General features: G+C 39.2%; 3 protein-coding genes across 6 annotated transcripts; 2 read left to right on the top strand and 1 right to left on the bottom strand.

Annotated features, from left to right (window-relative positions):
- Positions 1-6,130: 6,130 nt before the first annotated feature.
- On the bottom strand, positions 6,131-10,826 carry LOC137137773 (Fc receptor-like protein 5). Of its 2 annotated transcripts, none has more exons than XM_067524418.1 (6): positions 10,687-10,826; positions 10,524-10,565; positions 10,155-10,412; positions 9,234-9,485; positions 8,802-8,948; positions 6,131-8,673 (listed from the first exon to the last, which is right to left on the bottom strand). In XM_067524418.1, exons 1-6 carry the CDS (start codon positions 10,715-10,717, stop codon positions 8,558-8,560), a joined length of 846 nt encoding a protein of 281 aa, XP_067380519.1. In that variant the 5' UTR covers positions 10,718-10,826; the 3' UTR covers positions 6,131-8,557. The 2 variants fall into 2 exon arrangements, with proteins under 2 accessions (XP_067380519.1, XP_067380520.1); XM_067524419.1 differs by having other exon boundaries at positions 6,232-7,200; positions 10,687-10,820.
- A 1,035-nt stretch (positions 10,827-11,861) lies between these two features.
- Positions 11,862-15,899, top strand: LOC137137757 (butyrophilin subfamily 2 member A2-like). Its single transcript, XM_067524398.1, has 6 exons — positions 11,862-11,996; positions 13,040-13,387; positions 13,482-13,763; positions 14,291-14,395; positions 14,520-14,558; positions 14,640-15,899. Exons 1-6 carry the CDS (start codon positions 11,939-11,941, stop codon positions 14,843-14,845), a joined length of 1,038 nt encoding a protein of 345 aa, XP_067380499.1. The 5' UTR covers positions 11,862-11,938; the 3' UTR covers positions 14,846-15,899.
- A 453-nt stretch (positions 15,900-16,352) lies between these two features.
- On the top strand, positions 16,353-22,736 carry LOC137137758 (butyrophilin subfamily 2 member A2-like). Of its 3 annotated transcripts, none has more exons than XM_067524401.1 (5): positions 16,353-16,576; positions 20,585-20,667; positions 21,055-21,393; positions 21,486-21,764; positions 21,857-22,735. In XM_067524401.1, the coding sequence occupies exons 2-5, from the start codon at positions 20,601-20,603 to the stop codon at positions 21,955-21,957; spliced, it is 786 nt and encodes a 261-aa protein (XP_067380502.1). In that variant the 5' UTR covers positions 16,353-16,576; positions 20,585-20,600; the 3' UTR covers positions 21,958-22,735. The 3 variants fall into 3 exon arrangements, with proteins under 3 accessions (XP_067380502.1, XP_067380500.1, XP_067380501.1); XM_067524399.1 differs by lacking the exon at positions 16,353-16,576 and adding an exon at positions 16,650-18,147 and having other exon boundaries at positions 21,857-22,736; XM_067524400.1 differs by lacking the exon at positions 16,353-16,576 and adding an exon at positions 16,652-20,037 and having other exon boundaries at positions 21,857-22,736.
- Positions 22,737-25,445: the final 2,709 nt, after the last annotated feature.

The raw sequence follows: 25,445 nt of genomic DNA, 5'->3' as shown, positions 1-25,445 counted from the left end.
CTGCTCCTCACGTTTGATTGGATGAATAAGACAACACCTGAGATCACAAGCTCAGTAAAGCAAGAGGACTCACTCAAACCGACTTTCATCATAAAAACAATTCTTAATAAAACGCACTTCCAAACAAAACCAGGCCAAACAAGTTAGTTGGGACCCCACCATAACCACTATGGCTTAACTACTTTATCATGTTTGAATTTTATCTTGAAAGTGAACCATGGTGGATCTGAAGTTGCATCTTCACGTACTCCCTCCACGTACATGTTTTTTTTTTATTTATTTTTTTTAATAAGTTCCTCCTATTGGTGTTTTGTCTGATATGTATGAAGTGTGATATCATTTTAAGGCAGACTGTCAACATTTAAATGGAAAGTCAATATACACCAAAACAGGAGATGGTGGTGGGGAGGGTAGTATTTCAAAATAAAAGCTTTGTTCCAGAATTTAGGGGTGACAGATGGTGGAAGGAGGGAAAGAATGATTAACTAGGTTTTAATGCAGGAGGAGAGGAGGCCGGACCGATGGGAACTTGGAGAAACACTGGCCAGTGATACACTGGCATTAAACAGAAGTGAGTTGTTCTGTCAAAATTACACAAACATCATATATAAGACTAACATTCATAATGACAAACTACTGTATTTACTGTTTATTTAGAAAAGGGGTTATGATGAATGGATTAGCAAACTGAGCCAGAGCCTCTGTGTGAAGATTAACAGACACAAAATGACCGTGAGAAATGCAAAACTGTCTCAAAGAAACAAAAATTGTATCCCCCCCAAAAAAATAGCGAGCAAAATGGCACAAATGACTGAAAATGACAATGATAAACGTCAAATGAGAAGGTGACAAACATGCCCGGTTAATCAGTGCCTGAGAGACAGTGAATCACGCTCAATTTTCGATTTGTTGATACAGATAGATAGATGTAACCACATATACCAGTCTAATGCCGCCCCCTTTCCATTAACATCTGCTGCTGATTCACACATCTATTTCAGGCCTCGCTCCCCAACCCTCACACTGTCAACATCTCACCTCCGAGAGATGCCATCGTTTCTGATCCAACATGTGATTCTTCTTTTTTTTTTGGGTTTTGTTTTATAATAACCACAGCAACATGTTAAAAAAAATGCAATAAACACCAATGTGGGGACATTTTAAAGTCCACGTCCTATGTGTCATTTCCTGCTGGTATCAAATAAGTTTATTTGAACAGATAAAAATAATTTGATTGGAGCACAGACTGAGAGCACTGTGACCTGTACAGCCTTCCAACCAATGTCCTTTGAATGGATTACTGTATATTATATTAATACAGAACTAGATTGTAAGTGAGCAGACAGGTTCCAGCAGATGAGGCTTTGAAGGACACGTTGTCCTATGGTATTGTCTGGACACACTCTGTCTCCGCTGCCGCTGTGCTTTTTATTTGTATTTCACGTTCTCTTCTGTTGCACTGACCCAGTTTTTCCCCCTCAGGGATCAATAAACATCATCTCGTCTCTTTATCAGCACCATTTCGTCTGACAGACGCAACAAATGTGCAGGAATTTGTCCTGATGACAGCGGAGACAAAAGACAGACACTGAGGAAATCGATTCTTTCGACGTTTTTATTTATTTATTTTTGGGTACACTCTGATTTCAACATCTGTTTTCTGTCATAGTTTTACTGACATTGGTGAAGCATATTGCTTAAAGAAAAAAAAAACATTCACAAAAATCACTGTGGAGGATAAAGGCAGCAGCAGTGGAAAGAGGTTTGTAAAGTTCAGTCCAATCATAACTGGCTGTGTGGATGCAACTTTATCGATTAAAACAAATACAGACTGTACAACATGAAGTTCATCAGGAAAGAGCTTTTGTTTTTTGTCTGTAGCGCAACTGATGGAGCATGATTTTTTTTTTAGAATGAGCCTATGATAAAAGGAACTTGTTAGGTCATTAGGTTGAACATCTCTAGAAAGGATCACACTGTAAACTAGTGATGATAATATACATATTAAAGTCCAGAGCTGCATACTCTTCGTAAACTAAAGTTTCAGCGAAGCAAACAGCAGCGGCACGATGAAAGAGACGCAGAGGTGGAGGAGTTAAATGAGGTACACTGTGGTTGGGTGGAGGCCGAGTGAACAAACTTCAGGTACGACTACCCGAGTTCATAGTAAAGGTTGTTTACGATAAGAACACGTTACAAGCCACTGACTAAATAAAATGCCAAATTAACATCATCCGATTTTTAGCATAGTTCTCGTAGCATGTTATAATCAGCATCTTAGCATTTTCATTGTAAGACTGTTTGCATGCTAACATGCTAAACAAATCATTATAGCTAACTTACTTATCATCAGCATATTTGTAGTTGAATTGTAAGAATATTAGTATGTTAACACGGTAAACTGCACAGTAAACCTCCTTTACCGCATGTTAGCATTTCTATAGTAACCACGATTGCATGCTAACCCACCAAACAAAACACGAAACCCCGGTAGCTCAACGCTAGCTGACTGGGCGCCCCCTGTGATAGCCCACTGCTTATCCCCAGGGGGATGGGTTAAATGCAGAGACTGAATTTCATTGTGATCAGTATGTAAAAATGTTTATGATTTAGATTTTATAAACATCATACCTTCGTAGTATTCGCATGTTAGCATTTTAGCATGCTAATGTCGGCATTAAGGTGGTACAGCTTCACAGGGCTGTTAGTTTGTATGTAAAATCTTTAGCAGACAAAAAGTTTACTCAAACCAAACAGCAGCTACACAATGAGAGAGGACCAGTGAGGGGAGGGGAAGAAGAAGAGTGTCACATTAAATTCTCTCCACCTTCATCTCAAATCAGACATCAAGAAGCAGGCTGAAAGGTCAGAGGGATTCCTCAAGAATCTCTGCTTCTGTTCCCACTTCTGCTCGAAAACCATGACTCTGTTCTCAATCAAAAGGGCACGAAAACTGTCCACACTCTTCCGTTTCCCTTCATCTGATTAGTTACAAAACAAAGAAACAGTGTGATATTTGAAAGTTGATTAGTTCACGTTGAACTTTGTTTGATATCTGCATCTCTAAAGCAAAATATTCATTTATTAATTAAAAAAAAATGCCATGTTTCTGGCAATAGAGGGATGGAGAAGGTTGGGGTGGTGTTAGAGAAGTAAAGCAAAACAGAGGGATTTCGAAGATGGTATCTACGAGAGCAACAGAGAAGAGGAGATGATGGAAGAAGAGGAAAAATTTTAATTTGACAGGATGTTTGAAGAATGATGGAAAGATGGCACAAGGATGAAAGACGCGTGATGGCGGATGCTTAAAACATGATTACAGGGAAAAACAGATGGAGGAGGAGTGATGTAATATGTCTAAAGAGGAGGGGATGGAAACATGATGGAGGGATGGAAAGTGGAGAAAAGTACAGAATAGACGATAAATGAAAAACAGCTGCTAGTAAAGAAATTGGAGGAAAGAAAGCGTGACAAGAAAAGGGAGTAAAAAGGAAGAAAGGATGATGGAGCGATGTTTGGAGCAAAAAGAAGTTTAATATCAAGGAAAACAGGAAAAAGCAGAATTGGTGAAGGGAACGATAAATGAATGGAAATGGGAGATGATTGAGGAATAAACTAAATGATTGATGGTGTGATTTCCAAAACTCAAAACACTATCGATCAATGATTTAAACGAAGGATGGAAATGGATATAAAAGAAAAATGGAGGGACAACTAAACTGATTATGGTGGATGGTAACAAGCTCCGGATTATAGAGAGGTGGATAAATAGAGGGAGAGAAAGATGTTCAGAGGCAGCATTAAAAAGATGAAGGGATGATGGGTGCATCCATCTTTCAGTATACACATCCATCATTTCTTCAACCACAAGTTGCAACCACAAATTTTCTTTGTTCCTTATCTGCATCAATCAATCACTCTTCTAAACTTCCATCACTCCCTCACTTTCATCCCTCTGTCATTCCCCTCCAGTCTGTCTTTCCATCAGTTCTTCCTCCTCTTTATCCTTTCTCTCCATCCCTTGATCATCGCATCATTGTCTGCTTCATTCATCCATCTTTCTTCGTCCCCCCCCCCCCTTCGTTTATTGTACACCTCTTAACGTCCCTTCATCTCATCTTCATCCTTCTTTCTGTATGTACATCAATCCATTGCTTCTCTAACCACCAGTCTCTCTTCTTTCATTGTCCTGTCGCGTCACTATCCCTCCATCATCCTTCGAAAGTTCCCTCATTTCATCCCTCCATCATTCTTTAGCTAACTCTTCCTTCTTTTTATTTACCTAATTTGTGCTGTCCTCCCGCCATCATCTCCTCTACATTCCTGTCCTTTTACATCCATCTGTAGTCATCCCTCTATCACCCACTCTGTCTTCTAGTCTGAGGCATCAACTCCCTATTCCTCTTTCAGGCTTTCCATACAACCATCATTGTCCTTCTTTCCTCCTCTCTGTATCACTCCATCTCCATCCAGTGTGGGGATGGGTTGCAACAATGATGAAATGGATAAGAAGTCAGACAGAAGCGGAAGGGATGTTGAGATGCATCAACGAAAGTAAAGATAGAGGAATGATAGAGGGGTGGAAAGGAGGATGGAGGGAATTCCCTGATGCGTGCAGCCACAGCCAATCAGCTTTGCAGAAAAACGCACGTTTGGGTGCAATATTACGTAAGAGCGGGTCTATATGACTCTGTGTGTGTGTGTGTGTGTGTGTGTGTTTGAGGGGGGTATACCCTGTTTTTGAATTTACACCTACATTCAAACACCGCGAGAACACGCACCACACTTTATCCATAAATCTCGTTTGTGTTTGGAGGTGAAAAAAGAAGCTGAATTTACATACAAATCATATTCATGGGAATAAAAGCATTGAAAATAATAATACTTTTATTTTTTTTAAATGTGGAGAAAAAAGTAACCACAGTGTTAATGCAAATTAAAAAAAAAAAAAAAACTGAATTTAATGCAAATTCTAATCATCTTGAAGCCCACTCAGCTGCACTGTTGCTCACAAATAACAAGACAAGCAACAGAAATAACGCTTTCCAGTCTGATGAGAGAAACTAACGGTAAATAGAAAAAACCCCAACGCAAACAGACGCTCTCCTTACCTGGGTGGCTTTATGGAACTGCTTCTTCAACCCCGCGACAGACATCACTTCGGCGGCGGAGACGCAAAATGTGCCAAATTCTGATTTTCGATGATGAAAAACCCCAAAAAAAAAAAAAAAAGAAGAAGCTCGATCGAGTAATCGGCGGTAAATCCTGCGGTCAACGTCGGTACTGTCCGTTTATTTTGGTCCCAAAAAATGTTGGTGGCGGAAACAGACGCCGATGATCGCCAGAACAGACCAAACCCAGCTGGAGCTATTTTCAGTCTGAGAGAGGCAGCGAGAGAGGGGGGTGGAGGTGGGACAAAGATCGTCTACTGACCGGATGAATCCGCCCATGTTGTAAACAAGTGCACATTCTGCAGAAGTAATAGACCCATTGAAACATGAACCTATAATCAGATAGAAAAAACTAAAAAATACATAAACATTCTTAAAATATCGAGATACACAGTGTACTCTAGTGACGTCTGCTAGGCTTGTTCTACTATATAATGTACTTCTATTTAACGATATTGTGAAGATGAAGACCAGTGCTAAGAAGTATTGACCTATTAAATATACATATATTATATATTATATATACTGCATTACAGATACGCCTTTATAATAGAAGAATGCCCCCTTATGTTATGTTCATGTATTTAAATATGATGAATGAATATGATCATAATCAGTGATGGAAGAAGAGTTTATGTCCTTTTATTGAAATTTAGGTTTCAATGTCCCACATTAAAGATACGCCATGACATTCACTGAAACAACATGGCCCTTCTCCGTGTTGCCCTGGTGATCGTCACTGTCTCTCCTCTCTCTCCATCTCTCTCTCTCTCTCTCTCCTCCCCCCGCCCTGTGTGTCTACCTGTCCCAGCACTACACCTTACTTTCAATAAACGGATTCTTGCCTTCCACCTCCGCAACTTTCTGGGTTCCAACAAATCAGTTATGTAAAAAGTATGATAAAAAATACTGAACATTTATTCCACGTTCCACAAATGAGCTGATAACAAAGTAGTAGCACAGAAAGCGTTGAGATGATGACCAAAAACGTCTACACTTCTTAATTACGTAACCTTCAAGTATAGAAATAAAAACAACACTCGAACAAACAATTCAATTCAATTCAATTCAACTTTATTTATATAGCGCCAATTTACAACAAAGTCATCTCAAGGCACTTTACAGAATAAAGTCCAGACTACACAAGTATGTAGAAGCAACCCAACAAATCCCCCTTGAGCAAGCCCTAGGCAACAGTGGAGAGGAAAAACTGAACAGACAACTGAATTTGCAAAACACATCTGTTAGAAAAAAAGGATTGTTTTACATCTGTTTGGATTGATTTTAATGGAGCGTTAATGTGAAATGCATTCAATAGTATGGCGTAATATAGTGTTGTGTGTCCTAATCTACAGCAGCACCCAGTGATTTGTTAGATGCAATGTGTAGCATCGCTGTCCTCGATTTCAAATAGTTTACAAATGGACTGGGAATATGCTGGTTTAACACGGCACTGAGTTGTTTTTAATGTGAAATGTTAAACTGAAAAGTGATCAGGTGAATGAAGTGGGAAGAAAACGCGTTTCCTTCTGAATATAATCAGGGTCCGTTATAATGGTAAAAATCAGGGAGTACAAGTCAACAAAAATCATATTTGTTCAGCATTTTAGGAATTTTATTTAGAATACATTAGATAAAAATACAATCTTTATATATGATAGTCCAAAATGTGTCCGTTTAGCTTGAAAATATTACTCTCTTTGTTTGTGCGTCAATGATAATGAAGCTGCATATAAAATACAATACTTAAACTTTATTTTAGAAAATAGCAGGCAGGTTTGTCTTCAAGTCTTTGTTGAAATTTCAATTTACTTGAAAATAATTTCACAGAACGATGTACTGCTGTTGATGTGTTGGAATCCGCCGTCACGTAGAGGAGCAGCCATCATAGACCATCTGTCACGTAGACGATCTTCGGCAGCGATTAAGCGTCATGTTTTCTGGACGTTACATCGACGTCCGCCGACGCTCCCGAGTCTCCTCCAGTTGCCCCGGAGATGTTCACGAGCTGCTCGCAATGCTTTTAAGGCTAATGTTAGAAATAATAGTGATGGTAGAAAAGAAGATTTGTTTGTGTGTTAAAACATTTTCAAAAACCACAGAACAGCATCTGAAGAATTAAAGAGAAGTGGGTTTCCGTGTTTCAGCACCACGGACAGCTCGTTATTGGGGTCCGATGGTACATTCACGTACACCTGGGATATTACTGTTTTATTTAATGATCGGGCTGACAATGGTGATATTGCACTGAAATGCAACAGGGAACATTTCTCCACGTTAACACAAATTCTTAGTAAACCATAAATGGGTGTAATAAGACTATGTTCAAAACATCTCACATAAACTGGTCAAATTCATTTAACACAGCATTGAAATGCAAGTAAAAGCCCTACATTCAAACATTTACTCAAGTTAAAGAACAGCAGTTTTCTGTCACAGTTAAGATTTGATAATGGTTCTATAGGTCAAATGATCACAAATACTAAACTTAAATGATCTGTCCAACACTGCAGCTGATGAGATATTTCAATTAAAAACGCAAATGTGGACATTATGGTTCTTCGTGATTAATTATTCAGTAGTTTCACACATTCGTCAGACTGTACCATACTGTTACACTGTTCACCTTTTCCCCTGTATATTTTTATGCATTAAAAGAGAGAGAGCGACTTACAAGAATTCCACAGTACGTGTGAAACGGCAAATAACTTGACTTGACTTTTCACCGGTATCCAATATTAGGCCTTGCATGTGTCTAGTTAACCACTAGGTGGTGATCATTAGTTCAAACAGGAATAAGCTAAAGTTCAAAGGACGGGTTCTGAAGTGTGTGTTAAGGCAACGGGTTTTACTTGCTGTAATGATGCTTCCCATTAATGCAGGCCTCTAATAGATCCCTTCCCTCTGGGCAAAAGTGTATTAAAACATTAATCTGAAGGCAATGTAAGGTTTCAAGCTAAACAATTAAATGTTTTCTTTTCAATGTAACTTACCTAGAAAACATTGTTGAGGGATTTTTATGCTAAAAAAAGACCTTAAGCTAAACATTTGATTTAATAATCTCTGATGCTAAAGTTTTAAATAAACTTCAGTTAGACATTTTAACATAAGAAGAGTTGTGTATGTTGTCCCTTAGCACTTTCACTAAAAGGGTTTTAGTAAGTGTCCTGTGTGTGTGTCCTGTGTGTGCATAACCTCAACCACAGAGATAATATCCACACCTCTGCTACAGCAGCATTCTTCCTCCGTAGTTTCTTTCTGACATGTTTCTGAGAAATTCACTAAAATGTTCACTGGGTCCACACATCTTATTTTGTCACAGTCAACGTATTCACATCGTAAAACTATGGATTACTTCACTAGCCTCAAATGAGAATAAATACATTTTAAAAAAATGCAAAACAGAAATGTAAAACATGCTTAAATTTAACAACTGTACAATGGCATTCGTTCCACCTCAGTAACAGAATTGTGGCATCTGTGCTCTGCAGCAACTGAAGTGCTGCAAGAGAAGAGGAAAAGGAGGCAACTAGAAACTACAGACACACACACACACGCACACAAACACACACACACGCATATGGACCGCAATGGACACAAATGCAGCTAATGATGTGGATGAAACCTCACCTCTTCTCCTGTCTCTGTATATGAGTCCCAGTATGATGGTGGACACCAGGTAAGGAGTCCCTACAACTACATGACAGATCAGTCTGTGAAGAGGCGGGACATTAGGTGCTGGAGTGTCAGGACCACCAAGAACAGCCGGGTATGATTCTGGAGGAAAAGCATTACTTTATGACTTTTTGATCGTCACACACATGTTTGTCAGAAATGTTTAATGATATATTGATGTTGTAGTTGTATTGTTTTAACGAACTCCTCAGAATAATTAGGACATAAAACAGAGACACCCCTGAACACAATTTAGATTATTATTAAAGTGTATTTTAACTTGGCCAAACAGAGACAAGAAATGTTGGGGTGATGATATTTCATTTATTGCTGTATATATTGGGCGTTTCTGGGCAAAAACAAGCAGTTATGATTTCGCAGTCTCACCTCTGACAGTCAGCTGGCTCTCTGCTGAATCTCCAGCTCCAGAGATGCTGCACCTGTAGAGTCCTTCGTCAGATTTAGAAACACTGTGGATGGTCATGTTTTCTGTCCCAGTGCTGCGGACGAGGACGCCATCTTTGTAGAAATCAGTGTGGGGGTTGGATAAAACTTGGATAAACCTTGTTTTGCATTGCAGAGTCACATCATCTCCCTCCATCACAGGAAAAGGAGGACTCCCCAAGATCACTGATCCAGCTGAATGTCAGAAACAGATACAAATCATTTACTATGTAACCGAGAGAAAAATATCTTACAAGTAGTAGTGACAACTAGGAATGTAATTAAAAAAATCTCCTTTTCTAACCAGCTCAAAATAAAAAAATAAAAAAAAGGTCTACAAACTAAACAATCTACATGGGCATGGGACATTTTGGGCATTGAAATCTAGCTCCAAACAACCTGTCATTGAAATACAGACATATTGTGCTGAGTTTATAAGGAATGACGAGCATATCAAAGTTAGCAAAGAAATTAGCTCAGAGGTGGTGACTGAAAATAACAGAATATTGTGACATTAATGTATAAACAAAGTTGCAAAACTCTGAATATTCGGAGAAAAAAGTCAAAATTTATAATAAAAAACTTGTCGGCAAAGCAACACTGTCAAAGGCAGCTGAGTTTACATCATCCGTTATCTTCACAGCTTATTCTGTTAAATGTGGGAGAACATTTAATGTTCATTTTACACCAAAGCGGAACGTGTTCTGATGTAGCATGAGTTTCTTTTATGCCGGATGCCCTTCCTGCATCTCCCTACACCAAATGCTACAACCTTAAATGGAAGTACACGCAATACTCATGTAAGAATTTTAAGTAAGAAGAGTTGGAAGATGGTTTTCGCCTGCCTTAGTCGACGGTCCATACCTGTAACTGTGACGCGCACCCTCTGGCTTTGTTGTCCTGAGTGCGACTCACACCAGTACACTCCACTGTCTGAGGGGTACACGGTGTTGATGGTGCAGTCAGAGCCCCTGATACTTCCCCAGCCGTACGAGCACGACTCAGTTCCTCTGGTGGTTGTGTTCCTCCTCAGCTGACCAACTCCAGCTGAGGACTCACAGCTCAGAGAAACATCCTCATACTGAAAGAACTGAGATCTGCTTGGAGTAATTCGGACAGAAACTAGGGGAAAATATGCGGAAAACAGTTAAAGGGTGTTTTCATTGTAGCCTGCACATCGCTAACATCTCCAGCTTTCAATACGTCTTAAATAAGGTGGAACCTTCTTCTTACCTTCTCTGCTGATTTCAGGTGAGCCCAATGTATAAAACACACCTGACAAACACACAGCAGAACAGAAAGACTACAGGTTTATGTTTTTTTTGTTTTTTTTTTAATAATGTTCAGTTTGAGCCAATATGACCTACTTTGATACATAAAGACGTAGGTTACTTACAGAGGCTGATGAGTAACAGAGTGATCTTCATCCTTTCTCTGTGCTGACTGACAGGGTCCGATCACCACTTCCTGTGCAGATGCAAAAGCAAACATCCTCAAAGCAAATTAGTCACACCCTGTTCTTTCTAGGTCATTGGTAACAGGTCACTTAGAGCTTTTTCTCTGAAAAAAAAATATAAAAAAAAAATATTAACAATATTAAATATTGTACATTTTTAAAATTACTTAAAGATACAAATCAGACACATTAAATAAAATCTACAAAGCACTCGTAGATGCCTCAATTCTGCATCTGATCAAATCAAGTGAACAATAAAAAACTCATCACTTGTTCATTGTGTTACTGTAACATGATCAAAACACAGCAGTTAGCAAAGACGTTCCTTTCATTTTTCTGTGCAGAGATTTGATGCCAACTGGACAAGTTTCAAAATAGCTTTGGTTCAAGTGTGAAGATTTTCAAGAGGTGTGCGGCATTTTGCACACTGTGCGTGTGTCTGTATGTGTGTGTGCACACTATGGTTTCCTGTGTTAAGTTTTGAAAAAATCCACCATACTTTCACAGTTGCTGTCTGTACCTGTCGAAGTTCCTCATGTGTCTGTTATGTTGGGTGTGTATTGCAGTTTTCATGAAGCTACTTAACCGGTTGACAGCTTACTACAGCACATCCCAGAATAGCTCGAAACTCCCTCGCTGGGCTATTTACATGCCTGCACTTCTGCTTTTTACATTACACCACGCTGACTGTGTTTGAGTCATGGTTGTGCAATTTTGATTCCTCTCAGAACTTGATTGTGCACTTTTTTTGTTTAACTACGAGATTCAATCTGTGAGGCTGAGTGTTTACATTAAAAAACACATGAAATTTGTGCAGAAACATGAGTTAAGGTATATTTTAGGTGACATTTGAAACGCAGAGATCAAAATCAAGGAAATCCATTCAGCTTCCACTGTGTCTTTTTCTTTAGGCACAAAACATGAGGTTTAGATTTCAGCTGTGGCTTTGTGAGAATGAAATTTGGCTGATCACGTAAAGAAACAGCAATGTTGCGCCAGTCCAACAAGGAACAGAGTTCACATACCACACTCACACACCTTGAGTCTGTTGACAAACAGGCCTAACAATTAGTCATGAATAGTAAGAAACCCCATGATGCACATGATGGCATGTGCTGATGTGTAAAGAGTTTGTCACAGAGGTGAAGGAGAAACTCGCCGCTCACTCTCACACTTCCCTCACAGACACAGGATGAAGCTGAATCTGACTGAACTCTACTTGTTCATGAATTTCATTTTGGCAACTAAAGGTAAGTTTAGAGTTTATCTTCTGGACTAGATGGCTTTATCAGTCCACTAATGATAAAGATCTACTATTGTTAAAAGATTAATTCAAGTGGTTCATTGCATTTCTATAGTATGAATGTAAGAGAAACAGAGAAATATTCACAAAATATTGTTATTTTTACTGTACTAAGATGTTGTGGTGGTTGTACTCACCATCAAGTCAAACTGGGCTGGTTTAGCAATTCCACTCCATAAAACCACGACATCCTGTAACTGCAGGAATGACACTGGGGTTAAAACAGATTTATTACTTTTGGGGTTGAAGATTAAAATGTAAAATCGCTAAAATCAGTCTCTGTTTTGAGTGAATCTCTTTTTCTCAACAACTGTTGATTGAGGATTTTTTTGATTAAGTCTTTTTTTTAAAAGACTTTTACATTTGATCTACCACTGTTATCAGGTAATGTCTTTGTCTAACTGTCTCAATATTTTGCTGACACTGGTTGGTGACCCGATACTACTATTCTAAAGTTTGACGCATAAGGCACACGTTTGCATCAGTGATTGACACTCAGAGCTTTCAGTTTCAGTGGAAACCCTGACACTTCACTATTTGGAGCTTAAACTTAAGACAGAACAAAGGTTTAATAGAGAGGTGGACGGGTTGATGGATGGTACAACAACACTTAGGGCTTCGACTCTAATTGGAGACAATGTGCGCTTTAATGATGATCACAACATGATGTTTTGGTTTGACACCAAAGGGTTACCTGTAGCATCAATACGATACGCCAACGGATGTAAGAAGCAGCCCAATTTGACGCTTTAAGGCGTAATTATGTGTTTCTGTGGGGTGAAAACGTCTTGGCAGGCTTGTTTAAAGTAGCACACTCGCTAATGTGGCTTTAGACTTTCATTAGTTAGAGTTTGTTTTTTGTTTGTTTGAATTTGTTTTGACTTTATTTCAGTGCAACTTAAATCACTGGGATGCTCTTTGAAATCAAACTTATACCTTGAGGAGTTGCTGTTGCAGATGCTGTAAACTGCCTTCACACTTTCTTCCCAGGTGAACCTCGGTTAGTTGGAACAACGGAACCAGTCGTCGGATTAGTTGGGGAGGACGTCGTCCTGCCGTGTAGCCTGCTTCCTACCGAGAGTGTTGCTGCAGACACAGTGGAGTGGACCAGGTCCGACCTGAACCCCAGTTTTGTCTATGTTTTCCGTAAAGGGCAGGAGTTGTATGACCACCAAAACCCAACCTTCCAACAAAGGGCGTTTTTGTTCCTACCTGAGCTAAAAAAAGGCAACATGTCACTAAAACTGACCCGCATTCAACTCTCTGACCAAGGCAACTACACGTGCAAATTCATAAGACCTTCTCCAACTATGAACATTTTCATCCCAGTCCTCCTCGGTAAGCCTGCAGAATGTTAGAAACTTGCTCCAGTAGCTTAACACATTGTGACTTTATGCACATTTAAATTTGGACTTTGTATATTGTTCCTCAGTCGTAGGTGCTGTTTCTGAGCCATCAATCTCTGTTGTGAGCACTAAAGGCACCAATGTGGCTCTGCAGTGTGAGGCGAAGAACTGGTTTCCAAAGCCTGAGATTGAGTGGACGGACTCGGAGGGAGGGATCATCCCTCATGAGCCTGTTTATACAGAACACGATGAGTACTACTCTGTCAACAGTTCAATCCCAGTGAACATAGCAGCCAACAACATTTACTCATGTACAGTTCGTCAACAGAACATCAGCCAATCCAGAAAAACGGAATATGTTCTTTCCGGCAAGTCTAAAATGCAACCATCAGAGCACAAATACACAACTTTGTCTTTACATAGAGTACAAACAGCATGATGTAATATGTAGCATGCATTTATTACTCTAGTTATCATCATCCACCAAAAGCGTCCTTAAACAGGGGAATGGGAGGAGGTTTTCCTTATCTGGTTCACGGGTCTGGTGACAGAGGTTGTAGAGACTAACCTTTTGAGGCAAATTTGACATTTTAATTCTATAAAAATGAAATTCAATTTAACGTTCGAGTTAAATAACTGGAAATAAGCTCTTTGGAGGTGCAGCCATATTTGTTATATTGGACAGAGCACAGCTTCCAGCTTCCTACCGATTCTACTCATTCTGCTAAGCTACGAGAACCATGCCCTGACTCCACACAGACTCAAAACAAAGACATGACACTTGAATTGATCTCGTTAGCTATCTGTTGCAAAGATGGACGGGGATTTTCAATATTGCTTAAATACTTCTTTGATAAACCAATGTTCTGATCATTTTTTTTTCTATTTTTTCCAGATGTCTATAATGAAATCAGGTCACTTAAAAATTCAGAGAATGCGCTTATTTTAATACTTACAATATTTGGAGTGGTTATTATTTGCATTTCAATGTATGCATTTGGTAAGTCATGCAAGTCATTTTCCTTTTACATACTTTGACAAATATCACCACGAATGGTCTCACAGTGTGAGTAACACATTCGTCCACATTTCTTTCTCCACCCTGTCCTCTGGAAAACCACCAGCTCGGAAATTTCAATGCATAAAGAGGAGGCCCAAAAGTGGTAATTTCTTTTTATTTACTTTGTGTTTGTATCTTAGATGCACCAGGAGCACTTGAGGTATCTGACACTTTTCTTTCTCAGATAAGACTGATGGGTCAGAAATGCAGCCTCTGCAGAGCAAAGTCGCGGAACTTGAGCAGCAGGTCTCAGTCCTGCAAAGAGAAAATGAGCGTCTTGAAAATGAAATACAGGAACTCAAAAAGCAACTAAACTGTAGTCCTACCTCAGAGGATGGCCAACCGAAGGCAAATCAAACGTGTGGAAATAAGGATAAAAACGAAGGTTAAAAACATTTCTCCAGTCAGTGAGTGAACAACATGTTTACAGATCCACATCACACTGATGCGAATCCAGCTTCAGTCTTACTTGGTTGTGCTTCTGCCACAAGATCAGCAGATGTTGATGGTGTAGCTCAACGTGGAATTTAACCGTTAAACAGGTGATCAATGGATTCCACCCAATCGGGTTGTCATTCATCAAAAGTTGGGTCCCGTATCTTTGTTATAAACAATTCTGTGAGTGCTGTGTTGTGGAAAGCTTTAATTTCGAAAGTGTAATATTAGTTGTATTTTTTTATTTCCAAATTGCTATTGGCAATCATGTGTTTGCACTTTATGTTTCTGATTCCTCTTTTTCCCCCTCTCTGTCCTCCTCACATCCTAAGTGACCACGAAGCCTCCGCCTGTGTTCTAACAAAACACTAACAATTATCTGCTATTTTTCTTAATGCTCCTGATGCTGTACAGTCTGTACAGGTTTCTTCATCGTACCTGTATCGTGACCATTCTATGATTTCTTTGAGGAAGAAACACTAGCTGCGTTAGTGAAAAAGGGAATTTCATGCCAGTCCTCCTCGGGATGAAATTCCACCTCAGAAGTTGGTGGAGAATGACTGAGCTAAGGTGCTGTGGGACTTTCACATGCAGGCCAACTAACAGGACGTCATAGTGGTGGACAAACAGAAGAACTGAACCTTGTCCTCCATCACATCATTAAGACCTCCAGTATAAATTTGTAGCTGATTGGCGTATACGACATGTTAAGTTCATTATATGTGTCTTTGTCTCCCTCTTGTGGGTGACAAAGACTGGGTTAAGATGTCACAAAGCATTTCACCATCAGCTACAAAAAAGTTAAATGTACATTTGAGGTGCTTTACTTTCCTTTATAAAACGTTCTACTTCACTACGTTTTAGAGGCAATGTTGTACTTTATATATGTATAGAGATACAAGATGTACTGCCACAGTTTAATGTGTGCAGCCTTTTAAATAGGATTTTCAGACTGATGTTTCATATAAAAGAGAATGACACAAAAATGTCCTGATATATGTGTGTGTGTGTGTGTGTGTTTGTGTGTGTGTGTAATTTCAATCGTCTTATGAGAAAACACAAATTCTGATTTTCAACTTGCATTTCTGACTCCATGTGTCATACTACTAAATGGAACAGCATGCACGGAAAGGCACAACGTAGCAGGTGGAACCGTGTACAGGTACATCTGGCTAGATACTCTGAGGTCCAGTTAGGCTGGAGGTGACACATTATTGAGGGAATCCAGTACATGCCTGACGTAATGCAGCGTACAGCATGTTATGGACATTTGCTGAAAAAAATGTGGCAGAAAATTTTGCATTCTGCAGGAGAATTCTAGCAGGGGAATTCAGGTTTCCCTAATCCACTAACCTGATTTCTTCTCCGTTTGGACAACTGAAAAAAAAATCCACTTTAATGAGGAAGGAAGCTTGACATTATTCTTTGCCCCAGAGGCACCTTGTATTGTGTCCCTCTCTTCTTGTGAATTGTAAACTCCTCTTCCCCTCTCAGCTCCATGCATATCCACTTTTTTCTAAATCATGCACTGGGTGGAATAAGACTCAGTCGAAGGGTTTCGTTGATCGTTAAATTGTTTTTTTTACAACCCTGCAAATCTTTTATTGCTTCCTGTTTACACAACTAACTTTAGGAGTTGGACACACTGTCTGGTGATCTGTGTCCGGTTCTCGATCAGACATTACAGTAAGCACTTTTATTTAATCATTTTCATCCTACCTCTTTACTGGGCTATGCATTTCTCTGGCTTTTTTTCGGTGCACTCACTCTAAATTGATGCAATGCAATGCAATGCTTTGCTTTGTGTGTCGGCACTTTCAATCCAAGTTAAAGGTTCAGAGGCACTGCTCCTAAATGATAATGTTACACCTTTGTCCTGCTACAGGCCACTGTATACACTGCATATCTGTCCATCCTGGAATCCTCTTCTGCTCTTCCTGTTCCTTCCTTGCATTCCTGTTATAGGATGTCTGCGTTGTTACAGGAATAAATTATTAAAATTTGATTAAGTTTTAGGAAAGTGTTCGTAGTCCAGTCCACACGTCAATGTGTCTGTGAGGACAGCAGTAGACCACAAGTTAGGAAGAATGACCGGTTCGGCCTTCATTGTTCTTATCATTGCACCTTTATCATCGCACTCTTTAAATTCTGCAGAGGTAACAGTTAAAAATTTTATTTTGAGGACTACTGCATTTTTTTTTACAGTCAAAAGCTTTTCTAGCGGAGGGGGTTTTAGTCAGCCCGAGTCGTGATTGAACCTGTCACCTGCCAGGAAAATGCACTGAAGACCACCAGCGAATAACAATAAGCACAATAAGAATTATACCCATTCTTTCAGAGATGACCAAATTCAAATGTGAGAGCTCTTCATTTACAGGATTTTCTCAAGTACCATTGCAAATACTTGTATTTGGAACCTTGTGTAGATCTGTTATGGACATCTAATGTTAATGTCACGGTTTGTGTATGAAGGATCCAAGTGAGGAGACGGCGAGAAGAGGTTTATTCTTAAAGGGGATTTATTGAGAGTAACAGGGGGTGAAAACAGGGTCCGGCTGTAGCTCATTTGTGAAGGCAGTCGTGTCCCCGGCTATATGTCAAAGTGTCTCTGTGCAAGACCCTGAACCTGGAAGTAACGGTATCCGGCGTAAAAACAAGGAGAAACACGCGGACAATGATCCGCAGTGGCGACCCTTACCCGAAAGATAAGCCGAAAGCACAAAATTATATATTTTTACCACCAAATGACAGTATAAAAAAACGGGGTTAAAACAACAGAAAATTGCTCCATAGGGAGAACAGGAAAAACAGGCAATCAGTACCTTAACCTTAATACTGGAGTGAGACGAAATAAGAAACTTAATCGCAACTGTGCGAGGGAAGCAGGGAAACAGGATACATGCATACAGCGGAATGTTGGGCCGAATTACAATGAACCAAAGTGGGTGTGCAAAACAAATATCTGTAGAGAAGGAAATTGGGGTGCGGACATACTAGATAATAAAGTACCGAGTGACAGACAGGAACAAAAAACAGGAGTCCGGCTGAACAGAGAAATCAAGAGTCCAAGCAGGAGGGACTGTCCAGGAACATAAGATGATGGACTGGCACGAACCTGTGGAGAAAGCCAAGTTTAAATGACAGGGGCACAGTGAGCAAAAAGACTGAAGGTAGGAAGTACGAAATAAAAGCCGGGAAAAGGAAATGAAGCTGAGGAAACAAGGACCAACTGAAGTCAGGGACCAGTATTGTTTCAGGTAAAGTTGCTAAGACGTCCTAAAAAGCAGGGGCAGATCTTTAAAGTGTTTATTCTTTTGGCCAGACTGGGGCACACATTTAAAATCGACTGACATGTTTGGAAAATGACATAAAATGTTTAAAACTCAAATTTAAAAACCGTCTTAGAAGTAGCCTTATAAACTATATAAAAATAGGCAAATAGGGTGTTTATAGAGCTTTTTAAATACATAACTTTTCTACATATCTACATCATTTACTCCAAATTGTCATAAACAAATAATAAAAAATATTACACTTTCTGGGAAAAGTTAATATCCATTCTTCTATGGATTATCTGCCCTGTTGCCTTGTCTACTACAAATGTCTATAGTGTACATATACATACACACACATACAGATGCACACACACACATAGTGGTTTAGTAATAGTTTGTCTCAGCTTCAAATTCCCTCAGTTCTTCTGAAAGTCCTGCAGCAGTTACATCCAATCTTCCCACTGTGGCAATGGGCAATGTGCCAATCAGATTTTGGAGTGGCCAATGGAAATCGGGAACTTCCTCTGGGCTCCACCCGGCTAAAAAGACATCACAAGAACCTAAACAGCCCTGGCTACTCAGGGGACTCTTCTTGCTGTCTCTCTATCTGGTCATGATTTTCTTATTTCCACTCTGCCCTGTGGCCAGTAACATCCCCAAGCTGCTTCATCTTAGGTAGTAGTGGTCCTTGTTAACGATACCGTTCTACCCCATCCCCTGGACACTGCCAGAGATGCTTCTGATATGTTGTTGGAGTGCGCAAGACCTGATCTGACCCCAGGATTTATACATGTGTGGAAGACAAACAAAGAAAAAGAAGCTTTGAAGCAGCCGTCTTTCATGGGACGATCACGCTGTTCATCAACAAACTGAAGCACATTCATTTCACAAGACATTTCACTGAAACTCTCCAAAGTGACACTGTCTGATGAGGGGTTGTCTCATTCCTACACTTAGAATCATTTGTTTGACTGAGTGTAGCTAAGTGTATATACACTTAACAATTTTAATGGACCAAACTGAATCAAATGATCATAACTAAATATGCAGGGAGATGCGGCAAGATCTTATCTGAGTGATCTTATCTGAGTCTCTGTCACTTTCTTCTCCGTCCCACCACCAGGTTCAGTCTCTGGTCAGAGACGTTATTTCAGAAAACAATGAGGAGCTGCTGTTACAGTGTGAGTCTAAAGTCTGGTATCCAGAGCCTGAGGTGTTGTGGTTGGACGGTGAGGGAAACGTCCTCTCTGCTGGACCTACAGAGACAGTCAGAGGTCCTGATGACCTCTATACTGTCAGCAGCAGAGCCACTGTGGACAAAAGACACAGACACAGATTCACCTGTAGAGTCCAACAGAACAACATCCACCAGACCAGAGAGACAAACATATATATGTAAAATTTCTAATTAAATTCTAAATCCTCTGAGACTGAGGTGCTAAAAGAATTAAAAATAAATAACAGTATGTGACAGTAAGTAAAGCTAACAAAACAAAGAAAAGACACTTACCACTTATCATGTCACTTTCTTTTGACTTTACATCTTAATAGTTCATCTGTAAACAGTGAAGCTGGTGTCCATGTAGGTTTCTCCCACATAACACTACTTTCTCTGCCACGCTTACCTGTTACCAACCTTCCAAACTGCTGCCTTTAACAGGTCATGTGCAAAACCAAGCCACCGAGAGAAAGGCTCAATGAAGCACTGATCATTGCTGAAGCGATGACACCTTGTTTTCAAAACAAAGTCCACCTGAAATAGAAAGACAAAGGGACACGTAAAGGTCCTGTGTTTCATACTGACTCAGGTAAAGCTTTGGGTTGAAGATCGTCACCTTGATGTGACTTACTGATCATGCACTCTTCACCTCTGTGAGTTATTCTAATTTTTCAAATCATGTGTTGTTCTTCTGTACTGCTCATGTTTCAGAACTTTGAAGAAGCATAACCGTAAGTAAAGTTCTCTGATACAGAGCCAACACCCAGATAAGTGGGTGAAGGAACTTTCAAGTGAAAGTATAACTTCAGCTGAATCAATGAGTACTTGAAGGTTCTGTTAACCTTGTTTACAGGTTTCAGCTCATGTTTTCCATTTGATTTGATGTTTTGCAGACTTGATAGTGTGAATGAGAGCTGTTCCCTGCTCAGACCTCAGCAAATCTAACTATTTTCATGACTTAGCATGATGACTGAAAGCCTAAGTGCATCTCCTGAAAAAAGAACTTAAAATGAAATAAAAGTGGTTATAAGCCAGGGGGTTTCATGCAAATGATATTTTTAGACTGAAATTTGAAGTAGATGTAAAAAAGTAGCTGCTGAAGTATCAAGCCATTAAGTCCTGTGTCAAAAGGAAATTTGCTTAGGGTGTAACCACTGTTATGACATGACAAGAGATAAGATGATATTTTTGATCTTGTAGCTTTGAGAACTGCAGGATGCCTCGTCAGAAGAACGACATGCTCATTAAATGTGGACTCACACTTCTCTTCATCTTCTGCAGAGGTAAAGTACGGTGGGACTACAGAGGGTAAAAGTAGGGACTGCGATGTGTTCTGTTGTGTTGTGTCTTAAACTGTTGTGTTGTGAGGATCTTTATACGGTGATGGGGGCTGTAGTCGGTCTGATCCTTGCGATTTGTGCAGCACAGACAGGAGACATAATTCAGCAGGAGTGTTTGAGTGGAACTGATGTGAAGTCCACACTTATTTCTCCATTTGTAGGAGACAATGGGACAGTGAAAAGCGTCCTGCTCAGTTAGATCCTCTTGTGTATGAAACATCCAAACTTTTATACAATGTCATCAACTCCTAACACGAAATCAGACTTTGACAAGAGATTCCAAGTCCTTTTCAGCTGCATGTAAACATTTTATATTGTGTTTCTTCACAGATCAGTCCCAGGCTTGTCCATCTCAAATAAAAGTAGCAGTACTCGGTGAGACAGTTGTCCTACCGTGCCACCTGGAAACTCCCGTGGATGCTACTGACCTGGTGGTGGAGTGGGCGAGGCCTGACCTGAGCCCAGGGTTTGTCTATGTGTGGAAAAACAACGAAGAGAACCCGACTTTCAAACAGACTTCGTACACGGGACGAACATCACTGTTCGTCGAAAAACTGAAACACGGAGAGGTTTCACTGAAACTCTCCAAAGTTACACTTTCTGACGAGGGATTGTACAGATGTCGCCTTCCTACAGTTGGTCAAGAATCTTTTGTTCGGCTGATTGTAGGTAAGTGGATAAGTGACAGACACACTGTGTCTTGTGTAATGCTAATGTCGGGGCAGTAGAGTGACTTTGATTCCTCCTCTCTCCACCACCAGGTTCAGTCTCTGACCCGGTCATAGATGTTGCTCCTAAAAACAGTGAGGAGCTGCTGTTACAGTGTAAATCTGAAGGCTGGTATCCAGAGCCTGAGGTGTTGTGGTTGGACGGTGAGGGAAACGTCCTCTCTGCTGGACCTACAGAGACAGTCAGAGGTCCTGATGACCTCTATACTGTCAGCAGCAGAGTCACTGTGGACAAGAGACACGGACACAGATTCACCTGTAGAGTCCAACAGAACATCATCAACCAGACCAGAGAGACAAATATATATATATGTAAAATTTCTAATTAAATCCTAAATGTATTTATTTATTCAATATGATTTTTATTATTTTATAACATAAACATTTTTGTTTTATCATTTCAGATTATTCCACCACGGATTCACCCAATGCTACTAGTCTCATTTTCAGAGCACTGGCTTTTGGCTCTGTGTGTATTGTAATTTTTGTGTGGAAATGGGGTTAAAACCAAAACTAGTGAGTCGTGTTTGGGGTGATACGTAGCATTTAGGTGAAGGTTTCCATTCATCCAAGTTGGTTATCCGAGGATTGAATCACGTCAACTGGACTTCCAGTTGGAATATATATGGGACTTTTCTATTTACTGGCACCCAAAGCACTTTACACTGCTTCTCATTAACTCATTCGTATTCACAATCCCACACACACACACTCGCACAATCATGTAAAGTGCCTTGAGATTACTTGGTTGTGAATTGGTGCTATATAAATAAAGTTGAATTGAATTAAATAGTACATTCAGCAAACTTTTATCGTATTGTGTTTGCACGCTTGATTTAACATCTGCCTAAATAACAAAGTGAGTGAAACTTGACACAAAACTTCAGCTCAGCACTGCATAAATATAATCACAGTCTAAGCCTCACAATTTTGGGAAAAACACTAGACACACACACTCCTCTAGATTAGACACGGAAGTTTGACAGGGTATCACATCTTTGTATATGTACAATTTCTAATTAAATCATAAATTGTGTATTTATTCATACAATATGATTGTTATTTTATTCCTCATTGTTTCAGTTTTAAACATACACGTTTTGTTTCATCATTTCAGATTATTTCATCATGGACTCTCTCAGTTCAGCTTGTCTCACCATCAGCAGCAGCATTATTGCTGGAGCTGTCATGTTCGGATGTACTTTTGTGTTGAAAAGGAGAAATTACTTAAAAGGGAGATCACATGAATCATAAGCTATTGTTTACTCATAATAAATACATGTAGAATATGAACTTTTCAGTGTGTTATTTATAGAACTCATTTTAATGTTTGTATCAACCTGCACTAAGCTTTTTTTTCAGACCTCAGTCTTTTGTCTTCAACAGTGAAATAGAATATATTATAATAATTGCTGCTGAGTGTTTGGCAGCTTCTTCCAAGAGAAACAAATAGGATTTATTCTATAGTCACATCATGTTAATAAGTTTAATAAAGTACGTTTTACTTTGGAGTAATTTTACTTTTATAATATATTATATTTCAATTTTACTTTGCTTAAAAGTACATTTACATGGTGATACTTTTAAATGTAGAATGTTTCACTTATAATAGTGTATTTTCTCTTTGTGTTACTGTAATGATTAGTGTATTGTTAAGGACACAAAGACGTGCTGTGGAGAGGAGGCATAATAATAAGAAAGGTTTTATTAGCAAAAAGGCAACAAACAGAAATTCATTCCAAGACAAGTACAGGAAAAACCCACCTACTAACAACAGGGGAACAAAGAAAACTGTGAACAGGAAAGGAAATAGTTAAAACAGATGTGAAAATAAATAATCAACACTTAGTCATAATTAACTGAGGCTTCCAAAGCTAACAGTAAACTAAAGAGGAGACACGTGCAGGGGTCAAACAGACAGGGATAGATGAACAACTAAACCAAGGCTACAACAAACACTGAGAGACAGGAAGCAAGCAAACACAAAACATGGTGAGGAAGTGAGGCTGAGGAACTAAAAGTGTGTGACAGGAAGTTAAGCTAACAAAACAAAGAGAAGACACTTACTTCTTATCATGTCACTTTCTTTGGACTTTACAGCTTAATACTTCCTCCCTCAGTGCATTGACATAGACCCAGCTTTATTTACTGTCATGTAAACAGTGAAGCTGGTTTCCATGTAGGTTTCTCCCACATAACACGGCTGAGACAAGCCACCGAGAGAAAGGCCCAATGAGGCACAGATCATTGCTGAAGCGATGGCACCTTGTTTACAATTTACAATTTTACAAAGTCCACCTGAAATAGAAACACAAAGGGGCTCGTAAAAGTGAAAGTAAGTCCAATTCCAATTTTCTTTGTTCTGCAGAGACAAAACAAGTAAGGAAGCAGCATTTTCGGTCACTATACAGTGAAAACTGGTGAACCAGTTTCCAAATTAAGTCTGAGAGGTGAGAGGGGGTTTTAATGTTTTGCCCCCCTCATTCGTTTTAAGTAGAGTGGCCAAAACATTAGAGCCACCTCTTTTTATAATGCACTCCAGTACAACTCCACTGCCCAGTCTGGCCTCAATAACAAACACATAGTAGAATTATCACCTTTCTGACAGGGATTTGAACCGGGGACCTTCTAGCAGCAAGGCTAACCACTCCTGCCCTTAAGGTATTACCAATAGCACAAAAACACATACATTTACATTATACTGCACTGAAGACAAATCTGAGGTACTTGTACTTTGAGTATTTCTACTTAAAACTACTTTAAACTTCTACTTCATTTCCACATTTCAGAGGAAATTGTTTCTCAATCCACAAGTTTTATTTTACAGCTGTGAATACTTGCATGTCATGATTTTATATGCAGTCCTATGATAAAATATATACCTTAAAAGCATTATCTTTTAGCACAAATTAGACTAACTATAAAGTACCTTTGAAAAAAGAAATTGTGTGTTAATGCATGAAAAATAATCACCAATATGAACCAATCTAACACCAACAGGGTCCACTGTGAACCACGAGTGTTTCTGTTTAAAAAGATTCAGTTATTTTAACTAAATACTACTTTGAAAGTAGGACTTTTACTTTAAACCCAGTAGAGCTGTTTTTGCAATGACTACTACATTTCTGCTATTAACACATTTATTCAAATATCTGTATGTATTTTCCATTAGTGGCATAAATTAAAGTTTCTAGAAAATGTTTTTGTAATTTAATACATGCACGCATGTGTTTACAGTCTGTGTTGTTACTGGCTGATAACCACGAAGATTGTAACTTGCTTGTGAACTTCCTACCTCCTTTTGTCTCAGCAGTTGGCTGAGGTAAAGCTTTGGGTTGAAGATCGTCACCTTGATGTGACTTACTGATCATGCACTCGTCACCTCTGTGAGTTATTCTACGTTTTCAAATCATGTGTTTTTCTTCTGCACTGCTCATGTTTCAGAACTTTGAAGAAGCATAACCGTAAGTAGAGTTCTCTGACACAGAGCCAACACCCAGATGAGTGAAAGAATTTTAAAGTGAAAGTATAACTTCAGCTGAATCAATGAGTACTTGTAGGCTGTGTTAACGTTGTTTAACAGGTTTCAGATCATGTTTTGCATTTGATTTGATGTTTTGCAGACTTGACAGTGGGAATGAAAGCTGTTCACTGCAAACCTCAGCAAATCTAACTATTTTGATGTCTAAACGAATCTTTTCTGCTTTTAATCATAAATCATAATCTGAAAACCTAAGTGCATCTTCTGAAAAAAATAAATTAAAATGAAATAAAAGTTAAAAGTCAGGGGGTTTCATGCACATTAAATTCTTTAGACTGAAATTGGAAGTAGATGTGAAAAAGTGGTTGGTGCAGTATCAAGCCATTAAGTCATGTGTCAAAAGGAAGTTTGCTTAGGGTGTAACCAATGTTGTGTCATGACAAGAAAAAAAGAAGAAGATGATATTTTTGATCTTGTAGCTTTGAGAACTGCAGGATGCCTCGTCAGAAGAA

Source organism: Channa argus, chromosome 12 (genome assembly GCF_033026475.1).
Source record: "Channa argus isolate prfri chromosome 12, Channa argus male v1.0, whole genome shotgun sequence".
NCBI classification, from domain to species: domain Eukaryota; kingdom Metazoa; phylum Chordata; class Actinopteri; order Anabantiformes; family Channidae; genus Channa; species Channa argus.
Note: the sequence above shows the minus strand (reverse complement) of the source record. Positions and strands in the feature narration are given on the sequence as shown.

What these genes read in the sequence shown, in the direction of transcription:
- LOC137137773 (XM_067524418.1), bottom strand. Translation starts at nt 10,717, where the DNA reads ATGAAGATCACTCTGTTACTCATCAGCCTCT. An exon ending in GAGCCAGCTGACTGTCAGAG is followed by an intron (nt 8,949 to 9,233) that starts GTGAGACTGCGA and finishes CTTTTCCTCCAG; the next exon opens with AATCATACCCGGCTGTTCTT. An exon ending in ATACAGAGACAGGAGAAGAG is followed by an intron (nt 8,674 to 8,801) that starts GTGAGGTTTCAT and finishes CTTCTCTTGCAG; the next exon opens with CACTTCAGTTGCTGCAGAGC.
- LOC137137757 (XM_067524398.1), top strand. Translation starts at nt 11,939, where the DNA reads ATGAAGCTGAATCTGACTGAACTCTACTTGTTCATGAATTTCATTTTG. An exon ending in TTTCATCCCAGTCCTCCTCG is followed by an intron (nt 13,388 to 13,481) that starts GTAAGCCTGCAG and finishes ATTGTTCCTCAG; the next exon opens with TCGTAGGTGCTGTTTCTGAG. An exon ending in AAAGAGGAGGCCCAAAAGTG is followed by an intron (nt 14,559 to 14,639) that starts GTAATTTCTTTT and finishes TTTCTTTCTCAG; the next exon opens with ATAAGACTGATGGGTCAGAA.
- LOC137137758 (XM_067524399.1), top strand. Translation starts at nt 18,095, where the DNA reads ATGAAGCTGAGGAAACAAGGACCAACTGAAGTCAGGGACCAGTATTGT. An exon ending in AGGGACCAGTATTGTTTCAG is followed by an intron (nt 18,148 to 20,584) that starts GTAAAGTTGCTA and finishes TTGATCTTGTAG; the next exon opens with CTTTGAGAACTGCAGGATGC. An exon ending in TTTTGTTCGGCTGATTGTAG is followed by an intron (nt 21,394 to 21,485) that starts GTAAGTGGATAA and finishes CTCCACCACCAG; the next exon opens with GTTCAGTCTCTGACCCGGTC.